At 38.7% G+C, this 23,146-nt stretch overlaps 3 protein-coding genes across 5 annotated transcripts in view; 2 read left to right on the top strand and 1 right to left on the bottom strand.

Annotated features, from left to right (window-relative positions):
• The window catches only part of LOC105393056, a 31,786-nt gene extending 24,714 nt beyond the window's left edge, over positions 1 to 7,072 (top strand). For 2 of the 3 annotated variants that reach the window (XM_048630654.1, XM_048630656.1), the window contains exons 7-11: positions 3,204 to 3,303; positions 3,498 to 3,576; positions 3,951 to 4,106; positions 5,137 to 5,309; positions 6,709 to 7,072. In XM_048630654.1, coding sequence (XP_048486611.1) covers positions 3,204 to 3,303; positions 3,498 to 3,576; positions 3,951 to 4,106; positions 5,137 to 5,309; positions 6,709 to 6,862 — 662 coding nt within the window. In that variant the 3' untranslated portion in view covers positions 6,863 to 7,072. Of the gene's footprint in view, positions 1 to 3,203; positions 3,304 to 3,497; positions 3,577 to 3,950; positions 4,107 to 4,373; positions 4,476 to 5,136; positions 5,310 to 6,708 lie in introns of all 3 variants that reach the window. The other variant, XM_048630655.1, reaches the window with a different exon arrangement.
• Positions 7,073 to 11,229: 4,157 nt separating this feature from the next.
• Positions 11,230 to 13,384, top strand: LOC105393054. The gene is made up of 4 exons (XM_011564765.3): positions 11,230 to 11,792; positions 11,925 to 12,071; positions 12,471 to 12,603; positions 13,208 to 13,384. Exons 1-4 carry the CDS (start codon positions 11,306 to 11,308, stop codon positions 13,257 to 13,259), a joined length of 819 nt encoding a protein of 272 aa, XP_011563067.2. The 5' UTR covers positions 11,230 to 11,305; the 3' UTR covers positions 13,260 to 13,384.
• A 4,900-nt stretch (positions 13,385 to 18,284) lies between these two features.
• LOC105393058 lies at positions 18,285 to 22,722 on the bottom strand. Its single transcript, XM_048630468.1, has 6 exons — positions 22,614 to 22,722; positions 22,085 to 22,305; positions 21,466 to 21,705; positions 20,071 to 20,240; positions 19,515 to 19,604; positions 18,285 to 18,375 (listed from the first exon to the last, which is right to left on the bottom strand). The coding sequence occupies exons 1-6, from the start codon at positions 22,720 to 22,722 to the stop codon at positions 18,285 to 18,287; spliced, it is 921 nt and encodes a 306-aa protein (XP_048486425.1).
• Positions 22,723 to 23,146: the final 424 nt, after the last annotated feature.

Below are 23,146 nucleotides of genomic sequence, written 5' to 3'. Positions count from 1 at the left end.
TTTTTTATTCAAGCCCACCTTAAGGGTCTGCAATAGGTAATCGAGGGTTGGCATTGTCATAGAATTATATAGTAAATGATGCTCTACAGCCTTGAAAAAAATCACACAGGTAGCCGAAGAGTCTAGCTAGGTGCTGAATCATTCGAATTTAAGTAAATGCTTATGGATAACTGTAAATTAAATCTGAAAAATCACTAAATCACACTCCCGTATTGTAACAACTGTGTCGTAATTATCAAGAATTTTCATATAATTCTTATCAAATTATAAAGATAAATGCTTGGACTAGGCGCTAAATACCTTGTTTTTTAATGAACACACACCTATTTTGTGTAAATTAATCCCAAACTTGAGCAATTTTTTTCCCTCAAATCTTCATACAAATATCTATGGCGGCTTTCTGTGTTATAAAATCATAAACACAAGCGACGTTTGACTCAGTCGGCCGATGGCCTCCAAAGAAGGGTCACGTCGGTTTAGGCAGCACTGACAGCTCGCGATCTTTTCGTGTACAGATACAAAATCACTGCACATTGGTTGTCATTGCACTTTTTCAACTTTTATGACACCAACATAATTTGATTTGAAATTGAGGAAGCATAATTCTTACACTATATTCAATACATTAAATTAAATCAGATAGTGGGCAATGTTCGTGGGCGTGACATTACAGTCTCGTAAAGGTCCGATGAGGAGCAGGAATATAGCGAATGGATCTAAGTGATGATGATGATCTAAATGATCTAAGTCTCATGGTACTGGTTGAGGAATGGTCTCGTGAGGATCTGATGAGGGCAGTAACAAGGTGGTGACTGAATTTTATTTCAAAGATGTTAATAGCTAAAAGCATCGAGTTTGGGCTATTAAGTATGTTTTTCAGAGAGACAGAAAGATATTTTAGGTTTCCTCTGGATTAGTTAGGTTTACTGGGTTTACTAAATTCATTCGTAACGTAAAATTGATAATGACGGAATTTCTTTTATAGACAGTAGTTACTAAAAAAACCAACGATAGATGGCGTAATTTGCAGAAGTACCTATCTAGTCACCCTGTCACGGGGTGACTTCGGTTGGTAACTCAGAAAAAAATACTATATGTTATTGCATCAATAATAAAAAAATCAAGAAAATATTCAAAGTTTCCATCCTCGCACACAAATCACAAACTCATGCCCTGTTCTAGGAGCAGGGTCTACCCTAGTGCATTTTCATGACCACTTTTCGGTTCTACCTTTTTTGGCCCAAGATTTATTTGCCTAATCTCGTATTGCATAGTAACGTTTGGTTAAAGTCTTGTTTCGCCGAAAATCGTATGGCATAAATCTCGATTATTAAAAAGTTATTTCGCATTATCTTGATTAGCCTAATAATGGTATGGCCAAATCTTGAATAGCCTAATAATAGGTTTATACAAAGTAATAATATTTGTTTGGCTTTAACTTTCACGGAGCGTCTCTCTATAGCGCAAACTGGTGCCTTATATTGTTTCCGCTGTTTGGAAAACGCTCCGCTCCGCTTCGCTGCGCTCCGCTTCGGTTTTGATGAACATGTGCACCTAACACGCTCCTCCTCGCTTTGCTCGTCGTCGCACCGCACCGTCGCACATCTTTAGGTTTCGATCTCATGGGGTTTGTAATAATTATTGTATGTGTATTATAAATGTAGGTATGTTGTATTGCTCGTTAACTTTCGATTTTTTAATCATTCAATATCGTGATTTTCGGGATGTATGAGAAAAAATACCACAATTTGTACATTTACTACATACTTAATATATTATTTATTAAGATAACATTAGGAGAAACAAGATTATACATAGGTATAGACAAACATACATTTGAGCAAACGAAACTTAGGTGTTTAAAGATTGTGCCTAAAGAGTTTTAGACGAAACGAGCCTTATGCCACATCATTCTTGGCAAAGTGATGGTTCGGCCAAAAAAGTTTAGACCATACGAGTTATGCGAAATGAGTTTTGGTCAATAAAGATTATGCGAGATGAGGGGAACCGCCACTTTTCACTTGTGTCCCACCGGTTTCGGTGCTCAGCGGAATAGTACCATTAACCATTATTATTCTGAGATATCATCACTTCTTATTCTGAGTTACCCAACATAAAAACACGCCATCTATTGAAATCATTTTTTAATTAGGATTTGTCTATGGTGTGGTCCCCAAATTTAAGGGTAAAAGCAAAATAATTATATTTTAACCTTTTTTATATCTATTATATTAAAAGACCAATTCAACGATACCCTACCTACACCATCAAAATAACCGGAAAAAATATCAGCCCCAATTTACTTGTATGGGAGAGGGAGTACCCCAATATTTTTTTGGGGTACTCCCCATATCTATGCGAAATATCAGCTTGATATCTTTACCCGTTTCTGAGAAAAAGGGCGGTGACAGACAGTCAGTCAGACAGAGGGACAACAAAGAGATCTTATAACGGTTGCTTTTTTCCTTTTGAGGTACAAAACCCTAAAAAATAAGAAAAAATATTATTCTGCTACCAAAAAATATACTTACAAACATACAATCGAAAAATATTACCCTCCTCCTTCGGCAGTCGGGTAAAAACAAGTGAGAAAGGGGGTCATTCTGAACTTTTGTTCTACGAGTTTTAAAAATTAACAAAAAAAAAACTTTTTCATAGAAACTTTGATGACACGTGACTTTTTACCATGGAAAACGAATATTTTTTTTCACGAATTTGCAAAACTCTTTGAACAAAAGCTGTTTAGAATGACCCCTTGAGTTGAGTCATCGCCTTTCGGCTTAGTATACCCTTAGTATCTACACTTTAATACCTGTAGTTACCTTTCTACAAGTAAGTAAATACCTACTACATTTGTTTAGAAAGCTAATCGGGTTCCGAGTATGGAGAAAAGTGGCACCCCTATTAATTTCTACTCTTTCCTGGTGCTTACCAGTGTAATTAAAAATTATACTTACCCTCAAATCACTACTTGAAAATAATTGTCAATAAAGTTGGCGAGTAAAAGTTTATGACCCACTGTGCAAACTTACATGTGTGCGTGTCACTGCGTGTGCTGTGTGAAGAGCATTGAAAACCCAAATTTGGCGGGGCACGTCACCCTGTACGGGCCCTTAATGTAGAAAAAGAATCACAATACTACACAAAACAAGTTTTGGGCGTCCGAATATAGGAAATATTAATGAAAATTGTATTTTCTTTAGGTACATCAATGAATGTCGGTGAAATAGCGAGCTCTTCGAGCAACCAGGCGAGCGTTGTTCAACCCAACGGTGGTGGTAGACCAATTTATAATAATGGAAGGTGAGCTATAATTTATACATATTTTTTGTACTTATAATAAAATTGGCTGAATTTATAGATAAAATCGATATAAATTACTTCTTTGTCTCCGTGCTTTTCCCTAAAGCTCTGTTAAAAAGGTTACATTATGTGCTAATCCTGGTACATATTATATTTATCCTGTACCTATCATACATTATTATGTTCATTTACAGGCCTTCGGGTCCTCAAGCAAAGAATCCGTACAGTAGAAATAAACCAGTGCAGCCGAACGACCCAGAAAAGGAAGCATTGGTAAGTTTGGCCTCTTCACTGCAACTTTAGGTATACTTAATTAACTGAATATTTTCCTGACTCTGCTTGATTGGTTTAGTTCCTTAAATGAAAACACTATGGTTTGTCTTAATCCTAGCCAGTTCGTATGTAAATTTACCTAGGATATCAATCCCTTCCATTACACGACTGTCATCCGTTTCAGCGGCATACTTTCAGCCAATTCAGTTCATGTCCACTCTAATAACGATGTGGGTACTGTCCTTTACAGCTACCGCACAATCCACAGAGACAGGATTTATATCAGCTCTCAGCTCTATACACTTATTCACTTTGTAGAAATAGACTCCCTTATTCCTTTATTCTGTCTTTAAGCCCCACACTTCATCTTCCAGATCCGAGCAGCAGCGCTAGCAGCGCGCGCGCCGCCGTCACCCGTCCGCGACGAGGTGCTACGGGTCTCCGCCGCCAAGCTGCACGAGACCAACCGCATCCAGACCGAGGCTGAACTGATTAGGACGCAGAAAGAGATATTGGCCAAGCAGGATCCGGTACGGAAGCTTTAGTTCTTTTCCTTACATACATATGCTTACGACTGTGATCCCCGAAGGGGTAGTCAGAGTTATCTCTGACTACTCAAGCTAGATACTCATGCGATACTTCGCGAGCCGTATCACCGTTTTTGCTGTATAGGTCTCTAGCCGAATCGCCGTTTTTCCTCACAATGTTTTCCTTCACCGTAAGAGCGATGGTGTATTAGTACATGTCAGCGCCGGGATTCGAACCCGCATCTCTGTATCCGAAGCGGGTGCGACGAGGTGCTGCGGGTCTCCGCCGCCAAGCTGCACGAGACCAACCGCATCCAGACGGAGGCGGAACTGATTAGGACGCAGAAGGAGATACTGGCCAAGCAGGACCCGGTAATCCCCGAAGGGGTAAAAGTGACTCGCAAACGAGATACGCACGTGATAGATCGCGATCCGTGTCCTTGCTGTATAGGTCGCGAGCCGTAGCACTGTTTTTGCTGTAGGTATAGGTTGCGAGCCGTATTGCGGTTTTTGCTGTATAGGTCGCGAGCCGCATCGCCGTTTTTGTTCACCGTAAGAGCGCCAAATTGGTACATGTCAGAGCCGGGATTCGGACCCGCATCTCTGGCATGAGAAGCGGACTCTAGCATCGCCGGTGCGGGACGAGGTGATCCGGGTGTCCGCCGCCAAGCTGCACGAGACCAACCGCATCCAGACCGAGGCAGAACTGATTAGGACGCAGAAGGAGATACTGGCTAAGCAGGACCCGGTACGGGAGTTTTACATAAATATTATGCTCACGAATGTAATCCCCGAAGGGGTAGTCTGATGTGACTCACAAGCGTCACCCACTTTACGCTGCAAATTTGCACTCACGTGATAGTTCGCGAACTTAGAGTAATAACCCGTGTCGCGTGCCGTATCGCCGTTTTTGAATAAGTTAAAATGCACTCCGATGATGACTATTCATAATTCGTACCTAATTGCTATTCAAAGTGACAAGAAATTCTACTTTCAATTTTTTTTTCAAATGCTTTCTTTCTCCTAATTCCAGGACACAATAGCGGCAGACAAGTTCTACAGCCCCCTCTTGGACCGTGTCGACGGGATCCTGGCCCCGCTGGGCGCCGCGGACGTGGGCTGCCGGGAGCGCGCCGTGTGCTCGCTGTACAGGGAGCCCTTCTCGCACGCGCCCTACAGCAACCTGCTGTCTAACGAGCTTAGCAAGTGAGTGTTTATAGAGCTAGCTGTATAATGAATAGAGCTAGGTGTATAATGATGCAAGCGGTTTTTAACCTGGAACGGATTCAGGGGTGCGTTTGATAAAAGCAAATTACGAGTAGTAGTTCAACGGATTGAGCTTAGTTAGCGAGTTTAGTGTGTTAAATATTAAAAGCTCTCTTTAAAAAATAGGTGTGTATATAAAGCGCCATAATTTTCATTAAATCCTGGGATCTGCTGTCTAAAACTGGCATAAACTGGATGTAAACTGGAATTAGGGATGCGTTAGCTAAGTCTCATATCGAGCACTAGTCCTACGGGCCCCTCTTGGACCGTGTCGACGGGATCCTGGCCCCGCTGGGCGCCGCGGACGTGGGCTGCCGGGAGCGCGCCGTGTGCTCGCTGTACAGGGAGCCCTTCTCGCACGCGCCCTACAGCAACCTGCTGTCTAACGAGCTTAGCAAGTGAGTGTTTATAGAGCTAGCTGTATAATGAATAGAGCTAGGTGTATAATGATGCAAGCGGTTTTTAACCTGGAATGGATTAAGGGATGCATTTGCTAGGTCTTATGTCGAGTAGTAGTTCTACGGGACCCTCCTGCTAACGTACTCGTACCACTACCGAGACACTAGCAATAAATAATCCATAAGCAGCGTCGCTCGCCTGTCAAACATCTGTCAGATCCATACAATTTATGCCAGATCGGATTCAGGTAAGCTTTAGCTAAGTCTCATATCGAGCAGTAGTCCTACGGGCCCCTCTTGGCCCGTGTCGACGGGATCCTGGCCCCGCTGGGCGCCGCGGACGTGGGCTGCCGGGAGCGCGCCGTGTGCTCGCTGTACAGGGAGCCCTTCTCGCACGCGCCCTATAGCAACCTGCTGTCTAATGAGCTTAGCAAGTGAGATTATACAGGGTGTTGTAAAAGTGGTATTGTTATTAATTACCATGAATATGAGCCCTTTTCAGACACGCCCTATAGCAACGTGCTGTCAAACGAGCTTAGCAAGTGAGTTTATACGAGATGTAGCAAAAATTGTGTTGTATGATAAATTGGAGTAACTGATCCGCTCGTTTTAGTACTTAATAGTTTTTGTGATAAGACTATTGAAAAATTGTATTTTTACAAAGTCGTGGAAAGTTGTTTAGGATAAACTCCCGATTTATTTTTCCTTAGCTTCGGTATTTCTATTGTAGTCTGATGCACTGTTATAAGAACTGTATCTTTATAAAGCTGGCATAGACTGAATGTAAAAAACCCAGTTCGGATTCAGCGATGCTCTTGACTAGAAAAATATGTTGCGATGATAATTCATATCTTACTAACGCGCGCGCGCAACACTCCCTATTTTTGTTTTAACAGTATTTTTGTTTATTTTACTCAATATACTTCTGTTTCTTCCAACAGAGACTCCAACGAGCTGGTGCCTCCGGCTGAGAGTAAAATAGCCATCCTCTACTACCGCTACGTGCAAGCCGCGAGAGATGGACAAGATCAAAACGACTGCCTCGCATTGTACCCGCACTGCAACATGGACTTTGGGAAGAAGAAAAAGAAGTAAAATGTAGGAGGGTTTTTTAGAAGTCACAAATTTTAATATTATATTTGTTTTGCTATGTTTATTCCGTCGACTGTAAGGTTTTCCTCAAAAACATTATTTATTATTATTATGATATAAACATTGATTGGATGCGGAAAGCTAAAGATCGCATCCAGTGGCGTGCTTTGGGAGACGCCTACGTCCAGCAGTGGACTGTTATAGGCTAATGATGATGATAATGATGATGATATAAACATGGATATAGAAAAAGAAATACCTACAAAAGGTCACAAACATAATTAAGTTTTTTTACTTATAATATTGTATACTTTACAGTCACGTCCACACAATTAATAAAGAATACGTAAGGTCATCAACTTTACAGTAATCATAGGGTATGGAATTGGTGTAAGAAAAATATTTAAGTTTATGAAATAAGATTTACAATGGTCGAAAATTTTATGAAAAATTCGGTTTCAAAATTTAGTTAAATACCTAAGCAGTTTTGTAAAACATTCTAGTTCTTTACGATACTTTTAAGATTTAGACCTTAATTATTTATTTATTTATGCTTAGCATATTTAACAATTAACACTTGAGTATAATAATTTAGAAGTGGATACTTACGTACATCGTACAGCTGCGTCCAAAATGTAGTGTTATTAGTGAAAATTATAGTAATTTAATATTTATTTATAAGTAACTATTTATTTAAATGATAAGAATAAAGGGCTTACTTCGATGTAATACATTTGTATTTGAAATAGGGTCTTTGATGATGGTGAAAATTCCAAATGGATTTCTTGAAGTAAGCCTTAAAATGCATTTATGTACTTAAATTATTCCTTAGTTATGTTAAAAATCCAGTCACTAGGACATTAGTATTTTATAAATATAATGTTTTGTTATAATAAATAATTTATTGGGATTTAAATTATAAAGAAGATATCATATTTTACATTATAAATTCGCCATTCTTAAATGTCGGTATGTAGATATTTTTGTCAATAAAATTTTGTACTCCAACACTGTTTTCAATTGCTCCCCTATAAACTTTCACTTTAATAATACACTCACAAGCACTGAAAAACATCAACACCAATGAACCATTTTTTTTTACTCTTAATTAAGAATTTAATCAAAATATTTACATTTCTAGTTGTCAATAAGCGTAATTCTGAAGGACATTCTAAAATTAGTATTTTAACTAAGAAGTGCCACTAAAGAGATTCTAAAGCGAATCGATCTCATTATTCTGATAAGCAGATAATTGCAGACAGCGTCATTAAGCTAGTCTGCTTAGGAGTAACTTGGTGCTTTGTCACTGGAACTTTTTCATTGCTCGTGTGTGTAATAATAAACATACTGATAACAGCTCTCGTTTGTTAGTTTTTTGTCAAGCTAGAGTATTTTACAGACGATATGAGAATCCCTACATAAAATTAAATCATCTTCAGAATACTTTTTCAGAGGCGAAATATATCGTGGGTTAAATTGCACTAGGCTCCAATATGCAAAAGATCAAACCCAAATTGGTGCAAGTGGGTGGAAAAAAGAAAAGTAAGTACCTACCTACCTAGATTATAATCTCAGGTTATTTTTAAAGTTGCTTGATATGGATGCAAAAATCTGGGTCGGATATAGATTTAAATAAGAATAAGGCTTTGACCAAAAAACATAGGGCTATAATATTGACACACGCCAAAATTACCTAGATACTTACTGAATTTCCGATAGATACTTAGATAATTTTATGCGTTTGGTTAAGTTTAGGTTCCTCAAACAAAATATGTTTATAACAAAATAGGTTTCCATACTCAACAATATCATTGACACTACAGTCAAACTATAAAGTCCTGACATCAAAGAGTGCGATTTTGCTAAGACTTTTTATGATCATCAGTTATTTACTTACTTTTAGATACATTTTAAAAATAAAATACCGATTGATTAAGGATTTTTAATGGATTTGTCCTTTAATAAATGTAACAGATGGATTAAATACGATCTTAAATAATTAGTTAGGATCCACTTCCGTTTTCACGACTTTATAGTTGGACTGTATCCATATTTTATTAAATTCAATTTGATTTATTAAAGTTGGCACCAAGTAAGCGCTAAATTAAATTGGGTATTAAACTAAGTTTACTTAAGAGTCCAAGCACACTCATCTAGAACAAGATAAAAAGTTCCAACTGCCACTGACGTTCCATATTTCACTGGAACTTTTTCATTGCCCCTAGTATTTTAATAATTTTTTTTTACAAATTGGAGATTGTCCAGATTAGGTCACAACCGTGTTATACCACACGCTCCTAAGCGACAGTCCTAACTCCTACGCCTACAGACCTTTTCTCTTGATCCTGACACGCTGGTCGCATTGCAATGGTCCTTTTAGCACTCAAGACACGCGTGCGCACATCCGTCCAGTGGCATCTTTCACTTTCTGCCCTGTACTGAATTAGAATAGATTGAAATGTTGGTGCGAGACCGGTAGGGACGATGGGCAGCTGATTGTTGGACCCTAAATGTTGCTATGTTTGACTGATTGAAAAAATATGTAGTGTTAGGTATATTTACTGTACGAGTGATTAGAATTATGCTAAACTTTATCTTCTTTATTTATGAAGGAAAAGCTTGTTTTTGTCAGTGTTTCTATAACATTGTAATGTGCATACAGTTTTATGAATAAACTGTGGCTTTTGATTGGTTATTTTTTATCGATTGTGAAGTGGAATTTATCGTAACTGTCAGTATATCAGCTACGTAGGTATATATTCTATGAAAATCGGTTATGCCTTTTAATAGTAACCTAGGGCGGTTTCATTAACATAAACGATTCGATATAGGTAAGTAATTAAGTAATCCTGTGTAAGTGTAAGTTACCAACTTGAATTGTTTTCGCTTATCAAAGAAAACTATTTTTAACTCGGGTCCACTCTGACAATACAAAGTAGAACTAATCCAAATATTTACCCTCCTTCAACATATTATATGGTTTGGTCAAATTGTGTCTGAACCGTTTATATAATTCATGAATGAGAGCCAAACATGGCGATGTACTGCTAAGCAAATTGGAAACTTTTATCAGTCACTACGCTGAAACGACGACCTACAACTTATGGATGAATCAGGAAGGCAGAGGACCGATGTTTTGGAAATCCTTGGGACAGATTCTGATCGCTGTAAAATAACGAACGATTGTATTCTGATGATGATATTGGCATCGTTAGGCAAATTAAAAGTAGAAAAAATACTGTACGAACTGCTTCACCGTCAGTTAGATACAATCCTCACACTACAATTTATTTTTGTCATTATTTAAGTGTGATGTAATAAAATAATATTTTATACATACACAACATGATGGAACTTAATTATACTTAGGTGAGCTCAAATCAGTTCTTGAGTCTAACCAATAGAATATGACTGAAATTTTCTCTACTTATACATGAAACAACAGTAATAATACCCACTCATCTTCTTACAAATTCATATATTTTGTATTGGTTTAATTTTTAAAGATCTTGGCCTGTTAAAATGTGAAGCTTCCGCGATTACACTGAAAAGAGGTGGGCTGAAGACAGAGCCTTGTGGTGTTCCAGTTGCTTGGTAGAGACTTAGGACTGAATGTCCAGCAAAGGTATAGTTCATGGTTAGTTGATGACGATGAAGTTTGAGTGTAATGCTACAGTACACCGTTAAAAATGTATAATTTATTGATTAGCTCTGTCGAAAAGCTGGTAAGGGAGGGTTTTAAATCTACATAGTCAAACGTGATAAATATAATAGCTATTGACATGCATTAATAACTTCATAATCTGAAGTGCATTACTGCTCTCACATGCCCAGAGTTAACTCCCAGAGGGTGTTACTGGTGTTCGATTGTAACCGTAATCATATTTTTGTCTACAAATTCAATACAATATTGAAGCTCATATACCTACATAATTGGAGATTGTAGCTATATTTTATACAAACCGTTTTTCTATTAAAAAGTTATGTTTTATTAACATTACCATAGTATATTAGCATTTGCAGGAATACTGATATCAAATACTAACTCCATAATTTTCAGTTTCACTTTTCCTAAACTCATATTAACGTCATCACAATAATATAGGTCAGTAGGTCTGCAGGATACGGCTATCACTAGGCCAATTGTTGGTCCTGTAGTAGGAGGCAATAAAAACATTCCTACATACATCATCTGTTAATTAACAGTCAATCACGCCTCACTAATGCAACAAAGCGACAGTTTTCCAACACTATCACCTCTCACTGACACAATTAAAATGTACTACAGGCACCTGGTATCGATCAGGATAATGCCTCCGAGCATTCGACACCAAGTCACGTATTAATGCTAGTATATAAACCAAGCCCCAAACTCTCCTGGCATACATTGTGACCATCGGACTCACGGCAGCAAGTCGCCTCTGCCGTCAACAGTGAAGTGCAATCATGTCTAAAACAGTGGTGTTTCTAGCCGCCCTAGCGTGTGCCAGTGCGTCCTACCCAGCTTCGAAGCTAGTCAAGAACATTTACAATGAATGCCTAAGTCAATACTCGGTTGAGTGCGTGAAACCTAGAGCCCTAGAGTGGATTTCGAGAGTGCAAAACGATGACGAGATCAAAATCACGGATGACCTCGCAATTGTCAAGATTGCTGAGCTAGAAGATGAAGAGGCAGTTGATCCAAGGCTGGCCAAGGATCCTTTGTACGATGTGTTTGACAAAGTGGACAGGTTTGTCCAGACTCACTCGCTAAAAGTGAATGTTCCGGATGAGATCACGAAGAGTTCAGTCTCCGGGTATGTGCCAAGATCCCTGCTGACGGATCTGCCTTCCGTGCTGGACATGCCATTGGACTCTGACAACGAAGACAGTGAGATCTTCGAGGGCCGAAGGAAGAAGATCAAGCTTCCTAAGCCTTTGAGGATTAAGAGCAGTGAGTATTAGATTATCTAATCTCCCCTACTTCTCAATTTTCTCTTTTTGAGATTTAAATATCTCATACATCCCTACATAATTAAGGGATTCATTATCATAGTTTTCCCTAATATCTCGATTGTTTTTCCAGAGCACGGTTTCGTAAAGAAGATCATCCTGCCCTTCCTGCTGGGTCTGAAGTTCAAGACCGCAGTCCTGGTTCCTCTGGCGCTCGCTCTCATCGCCCTCAAGACCTGGAAGGCGCTGACCCTCGGCCTCATCTCACTGGTCCTCTCTGGTAATATTCATTTCTTCTTGCATACAATTAGTAATTAAAAAGTTAATTGAAAGATGATTTGTGGAGAGGCTGATTACGCTGTATTTTAATTGCATTTATTATTTGTATTGATAGAGTCGTGTCATCACATCGGGATTTGTTAAAGGAATGATTCAAAGTCACATATAGCTAGTAGCTATTACGAATCTGACTGCTTAAAGCAGCAGTCAATTTTGAGTTGTAAATGAAATCTCGCACTAGGTATTAAATACAACCACCGCTGCACTTAGCTGGAGCGAGGCCAAAAGCACAGCTGAAGATAGGCGGAAGTGGCGAACATTAGTGGAGACCCTCTGCATCCCTAGGGTGCCATAGAACTGCAACAACAACCAACATCACTAACGCCCTCCCTCCCCCCAGGCGCCATGGTGATCTTCAAGTTCACGAAGCCGAAGGTGGTGAACTACGAGGTGATCCACTACCCGCAGCACCATGTGGAGCATCATGTGGACCACCACTCCGCCGGCTGGGAGCACGGGCCCTACCAGGCCAGGTAAATATAGACTTTATGGTGTTTGAGGATCCTACTAGGCTAGAGGTGGGTATCCCTAGCGCTGGCTGGTTGCACGGACCCTACCAGGCTAGGTTATTATACTTTAAAATATGAGAATACCCTACTAGACTAGAGGTGGGTATCCCTAGCGCTGGCTGGGAGCACGGACCGTACCAGGCCAGGTAATTATACCTATAGATCTTAAGGTATCAGAAACTGGACCTTAGGCGGGTAGCCGGTAGTGGCTGGATGAGGACGGCCGAGGGCCGAGTATTGTGGCGCTCCTTGGGAGATGTCTATGTCCAGCAGTGGATGATTATGATGTCCCCACATATTATATTATATTATTATTATATCAGAAGACCCTACCAGGCTGTTATAGACCTTAAGGTATGAGAGGACCCTGGATGGAGACCAAGGAGAAATATAAATAAAGAAGACAGACAGATAACTTCCATTCGAATCGTTTTCAGCCTTTCTCATGCCTTCCTCTTTCAAGCTTTGTAGCTTAAAGTTCTGGTAGGTAAACCTTAAACTTTTAAAATATTCTTAAGTTTTAAAAAGTAATCTAATTGATTAATAATCTCTACTCTATTTTATTCAGGTCGTATGAAGACGCCCATGAGTTAGCGTACGCCGCACAGACCCAGCAGTAGAAACCACGCCTGAACCCAGCACAAACGAAGCGAAATGACGGTCAAACCAAACCATCACTTAATTTATTATTTATTTAATTTATTTATTAAAATGCTCACTGTAAATAAAAACGATAAGAATTGTTTGGGATGATTTTATTTACCTTTAAGTATGAATGTAGAATTTAATTTCCCGTGGGGATTATCGTATGAAAAGTAGTCTATATTATGTTAATCAACCCGTTAGGGTTTACTATGTCCAAAGCACATTTAAGTTGAATTGTAAAAAAACATAAGGTAATTTAATTTTCTTTTCCAACTTTGATAATATACTATCGATTGGCAATCGATATGAATGATAGACCTCAGCAGCAATAAGTGTAACTAAATTAGTAAAGTATCCCTTAATTACGCTAATAAGTTTTAAAGCTAGGCCACCTGCGTGAAGTTAGCAGCCTAAAGTTAGCAGCCTATGAATATGCGACCAAATTAAGATGGTCACTTCACTCATCCTGTTCTTATTCAATTAAAACGTATGCAAAGGCTTACGTTGTGTATAGTAGTAGTACTATATGCTAATTAAAATTTAATACAAACCAATAATGTCAAAATTACCATAATTCTAACTTATTTAAATTAAAGTCAGCAGCCAAAATGGTCCATTTGTATGGAGACACCTGGAAGTTGTCCCGATGCCAGCATCTCACCTAGTTTATTTTGTGTGTTGTTTTATAAGAAATGGCTGACAGAAGTTTCATCAACATTGAAAGAGGATAACAGGGGTAACGGGACGAAAGAATGAAATAAAAAGTTAGCAGCCTAAATGGTGACTTTGTATGGGGGCACCTGGAAGTTGTCCAGATGCCAGCATCTCACCTAGTTTATTTTGTGTGTTGTTTTATAAGAAAAGTTTGACAGAAGTTTTATCAACATTGAAAGAGGATAACAGGGGCCACGGGAAGAAAGAATGAAATATAAAGTTAGCAGCCTAAATGGTGACTTTTTATGGGGGCACCTGGAAGTTGTCCAGATACCAGCATCTCACCTAGTTTATTTTGTGTGTTGTTGCATAAGAAAAGGCTGACAGAAGTTTCAAAAACATTGAAAGAGGATAGCAGAGGTAGCCGGGCCACTTTAGAACAGATTTTGGTGAAAAATCGTCATTTTGTATGGAGACACCTGGAAGTTGTCCAGATGCCAGCATCTCACCTAGTTTATTTTGTGTGTTGTTTTATAAGAAAAGTATGACAGAAGTTTTATCAACATTAAAAGAGGATAACAGGGGTAACGGGACGAAAGAATGAAATAAAAAGTTAGCAGCCTAAATGGTGACTTTGTATGGGGGCACCTGGAAGTTGTCCAGATGCCAGCATCTCACCTAGTTTAATTTGTGTGTTGTTTTATAAAAAATGGCTGACAGAAGTTTTATCAACATTGAAAGAGGATAGCAGGGGTAACGGGACGAAAGAATGAAATAAAAAGTTAGCAGCCTAAATGGTGAATTTGTATGGGGGCACCTGGAAGTCGTCCAGATGCCAGCATCTTACCTTATTTTTTTTGTGTATATTCCCATAAACAAAGGCTGACAGAAGTTTCATCAACATTGAAAGAGGATAGCAGGGGTAGCCGGGCCACTTTATAACTGATTTTGGTGAAAAATCGTCATTTTGTATGGAGACACCTGGAAGTTGTCCAGATGCCAGCATCTCACCTAGTTTATTTTGTGTGTTGTTTTATGAAAAAAGTCTGACAGAAGTTTTAACAACATTGAAAGAGGATAACAGGGGTAATGGGACGAAAGAATGAAATAAAAAGTTAGCAGCCTAAATTGTGAATTTGTATGGGGGCACCTGGAAGTCGTCCAGATGCCAGCATCTCAACTAGTTTTTTTTTGTGTATATTCCTATAAACAAAGGCTGACAGAAGTTTCATCAACATTGAAAGAGGATAGCAGGGGTAGCCGGGCCACTTTATAACTGATTTTGATGGAAAAACGTCACTTTGTATGGAGACACCTGGAAGTTGTCCAGATGCCAGCATCTCACCTAGTTTATTTTGTGTGTTGTTTTATAAGAAATGGCTGACAGAAGTTTCATCAACATTGAAAGAGGATAGCAGGGTAGCCGGGCCACTTTATAACTGATTATAGTGAAAAATCGTCATTTTGTTTGGAGACACCTGGAAGTTGTCCAGATGTCAGACTTTTCTTATAAAACAACACACAAAATAAACTAGGTGAGATGCTGGCATCTGGACAACTTCCAGGTGTCTCCATACAAAACGACGATTTTCCACCAAAATCAGTTATAAAGTGGCCCGGCTACCCCTGCTATCCTCTTTCAATGTTGATGAAACTTCTGTCAGCCTTTTCTCATGAGTCAACAAACAAAGTAATCTAGGTGAGATGCTGGCATCTGGACAACTTCCAGGTGCCCCCATACAAAGTCTCCATTTAGGCTACTAACTTTTTATTTCATTCTTTCGTCCCGTTACCCCTGTTATCCTCTTCCAATATTGATAAAACTTCTGTCAGACTTTTCTTATAAAACAACACACAAAATAAACTAGGTGAGATGCTGGCATCTGGACAACTTCCAGGTGCCCCCATACAAAGTCACCATTTAGGCTGCTAACTTTATATTTCATTCTTTCTTCCCGTTGCTCCTGTTATCCTCTTTCAATGTTGATGAAACTTCTGTCAGCCTTTTTTTATGCAACATCACACAAAATTAACTAGAAGAGATGTTGGCATCTGGACAACTTCCAGGTGTCTCCATACAAAATGTCGTTTTTCCACAACAATCAGTTATAAAGTGGCCCGGCTACCCCTGCTATCCTCTTTCAATGTTGATGAAACTTCTGTCAGCCTTTGTTTATGGGAATATACACAAAATAAACTAGGTGAGATGCTGGCATCTGGACGACTTCCAGGTGCCCCCATACAAATTCACCATTTAGGCTGCTAACTTTTTATTTCATTCTTTCGTTCCGTTATCCCTGTTTTCCTCTTTCAATGTTAATAAAACTTCTGTCAGACTTTTCTTATAAAACAACACACAAAATAAACTAGGTGAGTTGCTGGCATCTGGACAACTTACAGGTGTCTCCATACAAAATGACGATTTTTCACCAAAATCAGTTAAAGTGGCCCGGCTACCCCTGCTATCCTCTTTCAATGTTGATGAAACTTTTGTCAGCCTTTTCTTATGCAACAACACACAAAATAAACTAGGTGAGATGCTGGTATCTGGACAACTTCCAGGTGCCCCCATAAAAAGTCACCATTTAGGCTGCTAACTTTATATTTCATTCTTTCTTCCCGTGGCCCCTGTTATCCTCTTTCAATGTTGATAAAACTTCTGTCAAACTTTTTTTATAAAACAACACACAAAATAAACTAGGTGAGATGCTGGCATCTGGACAACTTCCAGGTGTCTCCATACAAAATGACGATTTTTCACCAAAATCAGTTATAAAGTGGCCCGGCTACCCCTGCTATCCTCTTTCAATGTTGATGAAACTTCTGTCAGCCTTTTCTTATGCAACAACACACAAAATAAACTAGGTGAAATGCTGGCATCTGGACAACTTCCATGTGTCTCCCTACAAAATGTCGTTTTTCGACCAAAATCAGTTATAGAGTGGCCCGGCTACCCCTGCTATCCTCTTTCAATGTTGATGAAACTTCTGTCAGTTTTTGTTTATGGGAATATACACAAAATTAACTTGGTGGGATGCTGGCATCTGGACGACTTCCAGGTGCCCCCATACAAATTCACCATTTAGGCTGCTAACTTTTTATTTCATTCTTTCGTCCCGTTACCCCTGTTGTCCTCTTTCAATGTTGATAAAACTTATGTCAGACTTTTCTTATAAAACAACACACAAAATAAACTCGGTGAGTTGCTGGCATCTGGACAACTTCCAGGTGTCTCCATACAAAATGACTATTTTTCACCAAAATCAGTTATAAAGTGGCCCGGCTACCCCTGCTATCCTCTTTCAATGTTGATGAAACTTCTGTCAGCCTTTGTTTATGGGAATATACACAAAATAAACTAGGTGAGATGCTGGCATCTGGACAACTTCCAGGTGTCTCCATACAAAATGTCGTTTTTCCACCAAAATCAGTTATAAAGTGGCCCGGCTACCCCTGCTATCCTCTTTCAATGTTGATGAAACTTTTGTCAGTTTTTGGTTTATGGGAATATACACAAAATTAACTTGGTGGGATGCTGGCATCTGGACGACTTCCAGGTGCCCCCATACAAATTCACCATTTAGGCTGCTAACTTTTTATTTCATTCTTTCGTCCCGTTACCCCTGTTGTCCTCTTTCAATGTTGATAAAACTTCTGTCAGACTTTTCTTATAAAACAACACACAAAGTAAACTCGGTGAGTTACTGGCATCTGGACAACTTCCAGGTGTCTCCATACAAAATGACTATTTTTCACCAAAATCAGTTATAAAGTGGCCCGGCTACCCCTGCTATCCTCTTTCAATGTTGATGAAACTTCTGTCAGCCTTTTCTTATGCAACAACACACAAAATAAACTAGGTGAGATGCTGGCATCTGGACAACTTCCAGGTGTCTCCATACAAATGGACCATTTAGGCTGCTGACTTTAATTTAAATAAGTTAGAATTATGGTAATTTTGACAATATTGGTTTATATTAAATTTTAATTAGCATATAGTACTACTACTATACACAACGTAAGCCTTTGCATACGTTTTAATTGAATAAGAACAGGATGAGTGAAGTGACCATCTTAATTTGGTCGCATATTCATAGGCTGCTAACTTTAGGCTGCTAACTTCACGCAGGTAGCTAGGCCCGTGTATACAAGTGAGAATTAAGTGAGGGTCTTATCGCTTATACACAGACTTCAGTTTAACTCGTCAGACCCTACAGCGAAGTCAAAACGAAATAGCATTTACGTAGTACCTAATCAAACTCAATACATTTTCAATAGGTACATTCCGAAAATGGTTGTTAAAACAAGTACGAGATACCTTTTTATAGACAAAATTCATTGAACCTCTAGTATATCGGCACTTGAGATCGTAGTTTGATAACTTCTTCAGTTCGCTCAAATTCAGGTCTCATTTTCAGGAGCTCATTGGCTGCAGGCCTGAAAATGCAGTAAAAAATATAAATCTCCTACAATTCAAATCTTCCTGGATATATTATTAAGTACGTGCAAGCTTTTTTCCTGAGCTTCGCTTCTGCTGAAAGGGTTTTCCCGTGGGAATCCCAACGTCATATTATAAATATTTTGTTTTCTATTGAACTTACTACATAGCTTGTTTTGACAGTATAGTGTCAGAGCAAGACAATAGTATATTTAAATACGTTAAAATTTTTCGTGCAAGTCACCTTTCAAACTTTTTTTTTTTTTTTTTTTTAAGTTAGCCTCACTCGAGTACAACCTAAAGATGGCAATAAAAAATCGGGACAAAGAGGTCGTTCAGAGACGTCGCCCAGCAATCAAGGCTTTTGGCATCGCAAAATGGAGCGGAATAGGAGAATTTTGATTTTAATTTTATATTGACGGCCAAACAGTATTTCATGTTTTTTATAGTTTTGATATGTATAGTATATAGCATGTATTGTATAGTTTTGATATGTAGGTATTGTATAGTATATCATGAATTAATATTATCTGTATAAGAACTAACCAATAAAATTAAGATAGTTTTAAGAACACTGTCACACATTAACACCAGGCAAAACAACAGCGATGACAAAAGGAGTGTGTGGCCACTGACAGGCGTCTGTTAAGTTCTCTGAAGACAGCTGACACTGGCCCTACCCTTCAAATGTTTGTTGCCATTATAATTGTAAGTGTGACTGTGTGAAACAAAGAAAAAAAAAAGAAAAAAAAAAAAAAAAAAAAAGAAATGCACAACTGGGGGTTTTTAGTCGGTTAAAGGCCGACACTACCTGGGTCCCCTTCCCAGGTGTCTGTGTAGATTTTCCTCCAGGAGTGCAAAAAAAATATATTATTAATAATATATAGGTATATATATATATATATATAAAAGATAAAATATATATATTATAAGCTTCCACATTGAGTAGTGAGTAGTTAAAAGATGAAGATAAAAAACAACCAAACTCTCACAATATATTGATCTCTCAAAAAGGCACGGACATAAAGTCTGTGGAGTGATAATAAAATCTTTAAAATCTTTAAAAAAAAAAAAAGTTAGCCTCAATTTTTTTATTACTATACTTACATACCTAAGCTAAAATAAATAAAAAAATTACCCGTCTGGATGTTCCTCCCAAGATATGCGTCTGTTCACCATTCTAAAACCTAGTTCCTCCGGATTCTTTGACCGACAGTTCATATTCAATCTGAAAACAAAATGTGGTGACATTAGATCTGATCAAAGTATAGTGTTAGAATGGTGAGATGCATTAAATACCTATGTCAGATCATTACCATCATCAGCCCGTTATCGTACACTGCTAGACATAGGCTCTTCTTCCACGGAGCGCCACAACACTTCTGTCCTTGGCCTTCCACATCCACACAAAATATTTAGCATACTTTCTGGAGCTGCCTCTATTACTTTCATGCAAGTTACAAGTAGTTACTGTCAGTACTTATTACTTCCATGATTACACTATATTCAATACAACTTTGTGACCTTTTGTCAAAAACCGTTATTATGACCCGACTAAGGGCCGATTTTTCAATAATCAGATAAATTATATCTGAAGAATAAAAAAAAACTGTCACTCAAAGCATCAGAATTATTCCCCAGATACCTTTTATCTGACCAGTGAAAAATCAGCCCTAGCCCTAAATCAAAAATACCTCTTTCCATTAGTCAACACGCAGTCCAAGAAGGCACTATTGCACACGGCGCTAGTGTAGAGGTACGGTCCGACACACTCCATCTCCTTGTTCAGTAGGAAGGCAGATTGGACTCCAAGTAGGACCTCGTGAGTGCCAGCCCAGCCCACTAGAGGGCCTCCGTGGTCGTTCTGTATTTAAAAATATAAAAAAGTTCTGTGGGAAACTAAATAGGCTAGTTAAAAAAAAGTTCTGAATTTAAAACATTCATTTTTGGTTGAAACGTATTGGGGGTGATTATGAAGCCAGTAGCGAATTACCTAAGATAAACTTATACACTCATGATGAAAAAGTTCCAGATACAACCAAATTACCTACTCCTAAACAGACTAGCTTAATGACGCCGTCTGCAATATTGAAGTACATTTAACATCGCATCAAAATATTACAAATGGACTACGTAAATATATTGAACAAATTCTAAATTAAATGTTTAAAAAATTGGGTCATTTGATGTCGTCATTTTGTAAGTAGAACTTTTTCATTGCTCGTGAGTAGATAGCCGACGAGTAAGGGGCCAACCCGACTGTCAGAAGTTTATTTGCTGTCCGAGTCTAGATCTTACCTGACAGAAACCGTTTCTTTTATTGTTATTGAAATCTGAATAATTCTGTAAAACCACAAAGGAATATAATAATTATAAATATAAACACGTCTTGTACTAATGTACTCCCTTGCGGGGTAGGCAGAGGTGCATTGCTGCACACACTTTTCGCCAGAGCGTTAGTCCCAATGTAATAGGGGGCGAGCCTATTGCCATATAATTATAAATATAGTGAACTCAAATAAAAGGAATCGATATAGTTAGTACAGTAAAAGGATTCCAAAGTTAGGAAGATAGAAAGTTTTAAACGTGCAATGAATATTGTTAAAGAAAGCTAGGTGCCGGAACCAATACCCTCAAATGTAAAAGGAACTGTGTCTTTGGCGTACTTACTATAGTTACCTATTTTGTTTACATATCGAAATAAATGTATAAACTAAAAATATGATTGTGTCTGTCAGTCACTTTTTAAGTTGACACAGTATATTGCACTGCCCCCTGTCGTGGACTTGTTTTGACAACGATTTTCGAATTCAAAATTTGACATTAATTACTTCGTAAATGTTACTTAGTTTTGACTTCGCGATAACCCCTTTGGTGCCGGGGAGTTCACTTATGCTAGATAAGAAACACGAAACTTTGTAATATTGATCCGTTATAACCATACGAGTATTAAGAACGGTCCACGACTCTTATCTCATTCATTTGTTTTTTTTTTTGTGAATCTAGTGTTTCAGGTGAAACTTTTTCATTGCTCGCGAGTAGGTTTCCACGATAGATACTAATTTCCACTTTATGGGAACGTTTCTTACTGAATAATTTACACCGCATTTGTCCGGAGAACATCCATCCCTCTTCACAGATCCGTCCCTTTGCTCATCTATCCTATTTCCAGAACTGTCCAGACTTCCAGACCCATTACTGCAGATCATATACTTCCTGATGACATGGTGGACCTCTTCAGGCCAACTCGAAGTGCAAACTGACACGTCACGGATGGCCACTGAAGAGCTATGGAGGACCTTGGAGTTGTAGTCTGTAGAGTCCTTTTGCTGAAAAAGAAAATCTGAGGATAAGTCTTTTTGATGATGGCTATCTATGTCTAACTCGCACTAGGCCAGTGTGGTGGACTAGAACTAAAACCCTTCCTTCATTGGAAAGAGACCCGTGCCCTGTGTGTCAGTGAGGCGTGATGGGTTGTGATGATGATGATGGGCTGATGATAGTGAAGCCAAGGCTTATATTCCAAAGTATAGCTGGTTGGTGGGGACATAGAAGGTTGAATAGGTTGATCACCTGATATCTTTAAATGGTCCAAGCTGTCCGCCACCTATTATCTACATCGATAACAGACCGATGAAGCGGCAGCAGATGACTGATATCGATGAGATTGTCCACCGTGGTCGAATTCGGCTAGAACGTAATTATTACCTGACGATAATACCGTTTATGTCCCCATCCCAGCACAAAGGCATCTGTTCCAGGCCTCTGATACTTCTCATCATAGTTAACCTCAATCATTCCGGGAGCATAGGAGCATTGGTGGCTCAAGTACAAGTTCACGTCATGGAAATTGTAAGGCCTCTCCACTTTAGCCACAGCTATATCCAAGTTTACCCACTTTTTCATGTCGTTGTACGCAAATGAATATGCTGGAAATGTTGCAAAAGTGGTATAGTTAGTTAGCTAATAAGGACGACTCAGGGGCTCACAAGAAGGGCTTGAAAACAAAAGTTGTTCCGTATACCTATGTATTACTGACGCTTTTCTGAATTGCCAAACATTCACCATTGTGACAAAGGTGAAAACCAAGCGTGTTTGTCACCGACACAACAAGAAATATTAACCCAATAGAACAATTTTGAAACACTCTTTAATATTAGCTCAAGTAATCATAGTAGCAGTTAGAGGAAGACTAAATCTTAAAAAGGAAGGCTGAGAATCGCAACCATAATCTTACGTTTAGGAATGCAAGTCATAACAACCTTCCTCTTCGTAAGCATAGCACACGGATTAGTATAAATCTCTTCGCTCGTCAAGTAGTACTTGTAGCCAGCTATAGCATACATGTGGGTAACATCCTCCATACAAGCTGCAGACGTGATGATGAAGGCCGGAAGGACTAGTGCCCCACCGCATAACCATGCGTCGTATTGCACTTTTGCTTCTCGGCTTTTTACGAAATATACCTGGAATATTCGTTTGTGTATGATTGCGTTAGGAACATGAATACTATACTGCATTCATTCATACTCGGCACAATAGCCTTTGTAAAAATCTTTGTGGTAAGCATCCACCTTTTGGCATCGTACGCAACGGAGACGTAATATTTAGTCATCTTTGTATAGAAATTCATCCAAGTGCGTCACTTCATCAGCATTTCCGACGCCGTTTCTCCATACATTTATAAAAATCCTTTTATTCCGATAAGTACGAGATCGATAGGTGGACGCTTACCTTAACTCACCATATAATTTTTATCAGAATTTTCAG

The sequence above is a fragment of the Plutella xylostella genome, chromosome 26 (assembly GCF_932276165.1).
Source record: "Plutella xylostella chromosome 26, ilPluXylo3.1, whole genome shotgun sequence".
NCBI classification, from domain to species: Eukaryota; Metazoa; Arthropoda; class Insecta; order Lepidoptera; family Plutellidae; genus Plutella; species Plutella xylostella.
Note: the sequence above shows the minus strand (reverse complement) of the source record. Positions and strands in the feature narration are given on the sequence as shown.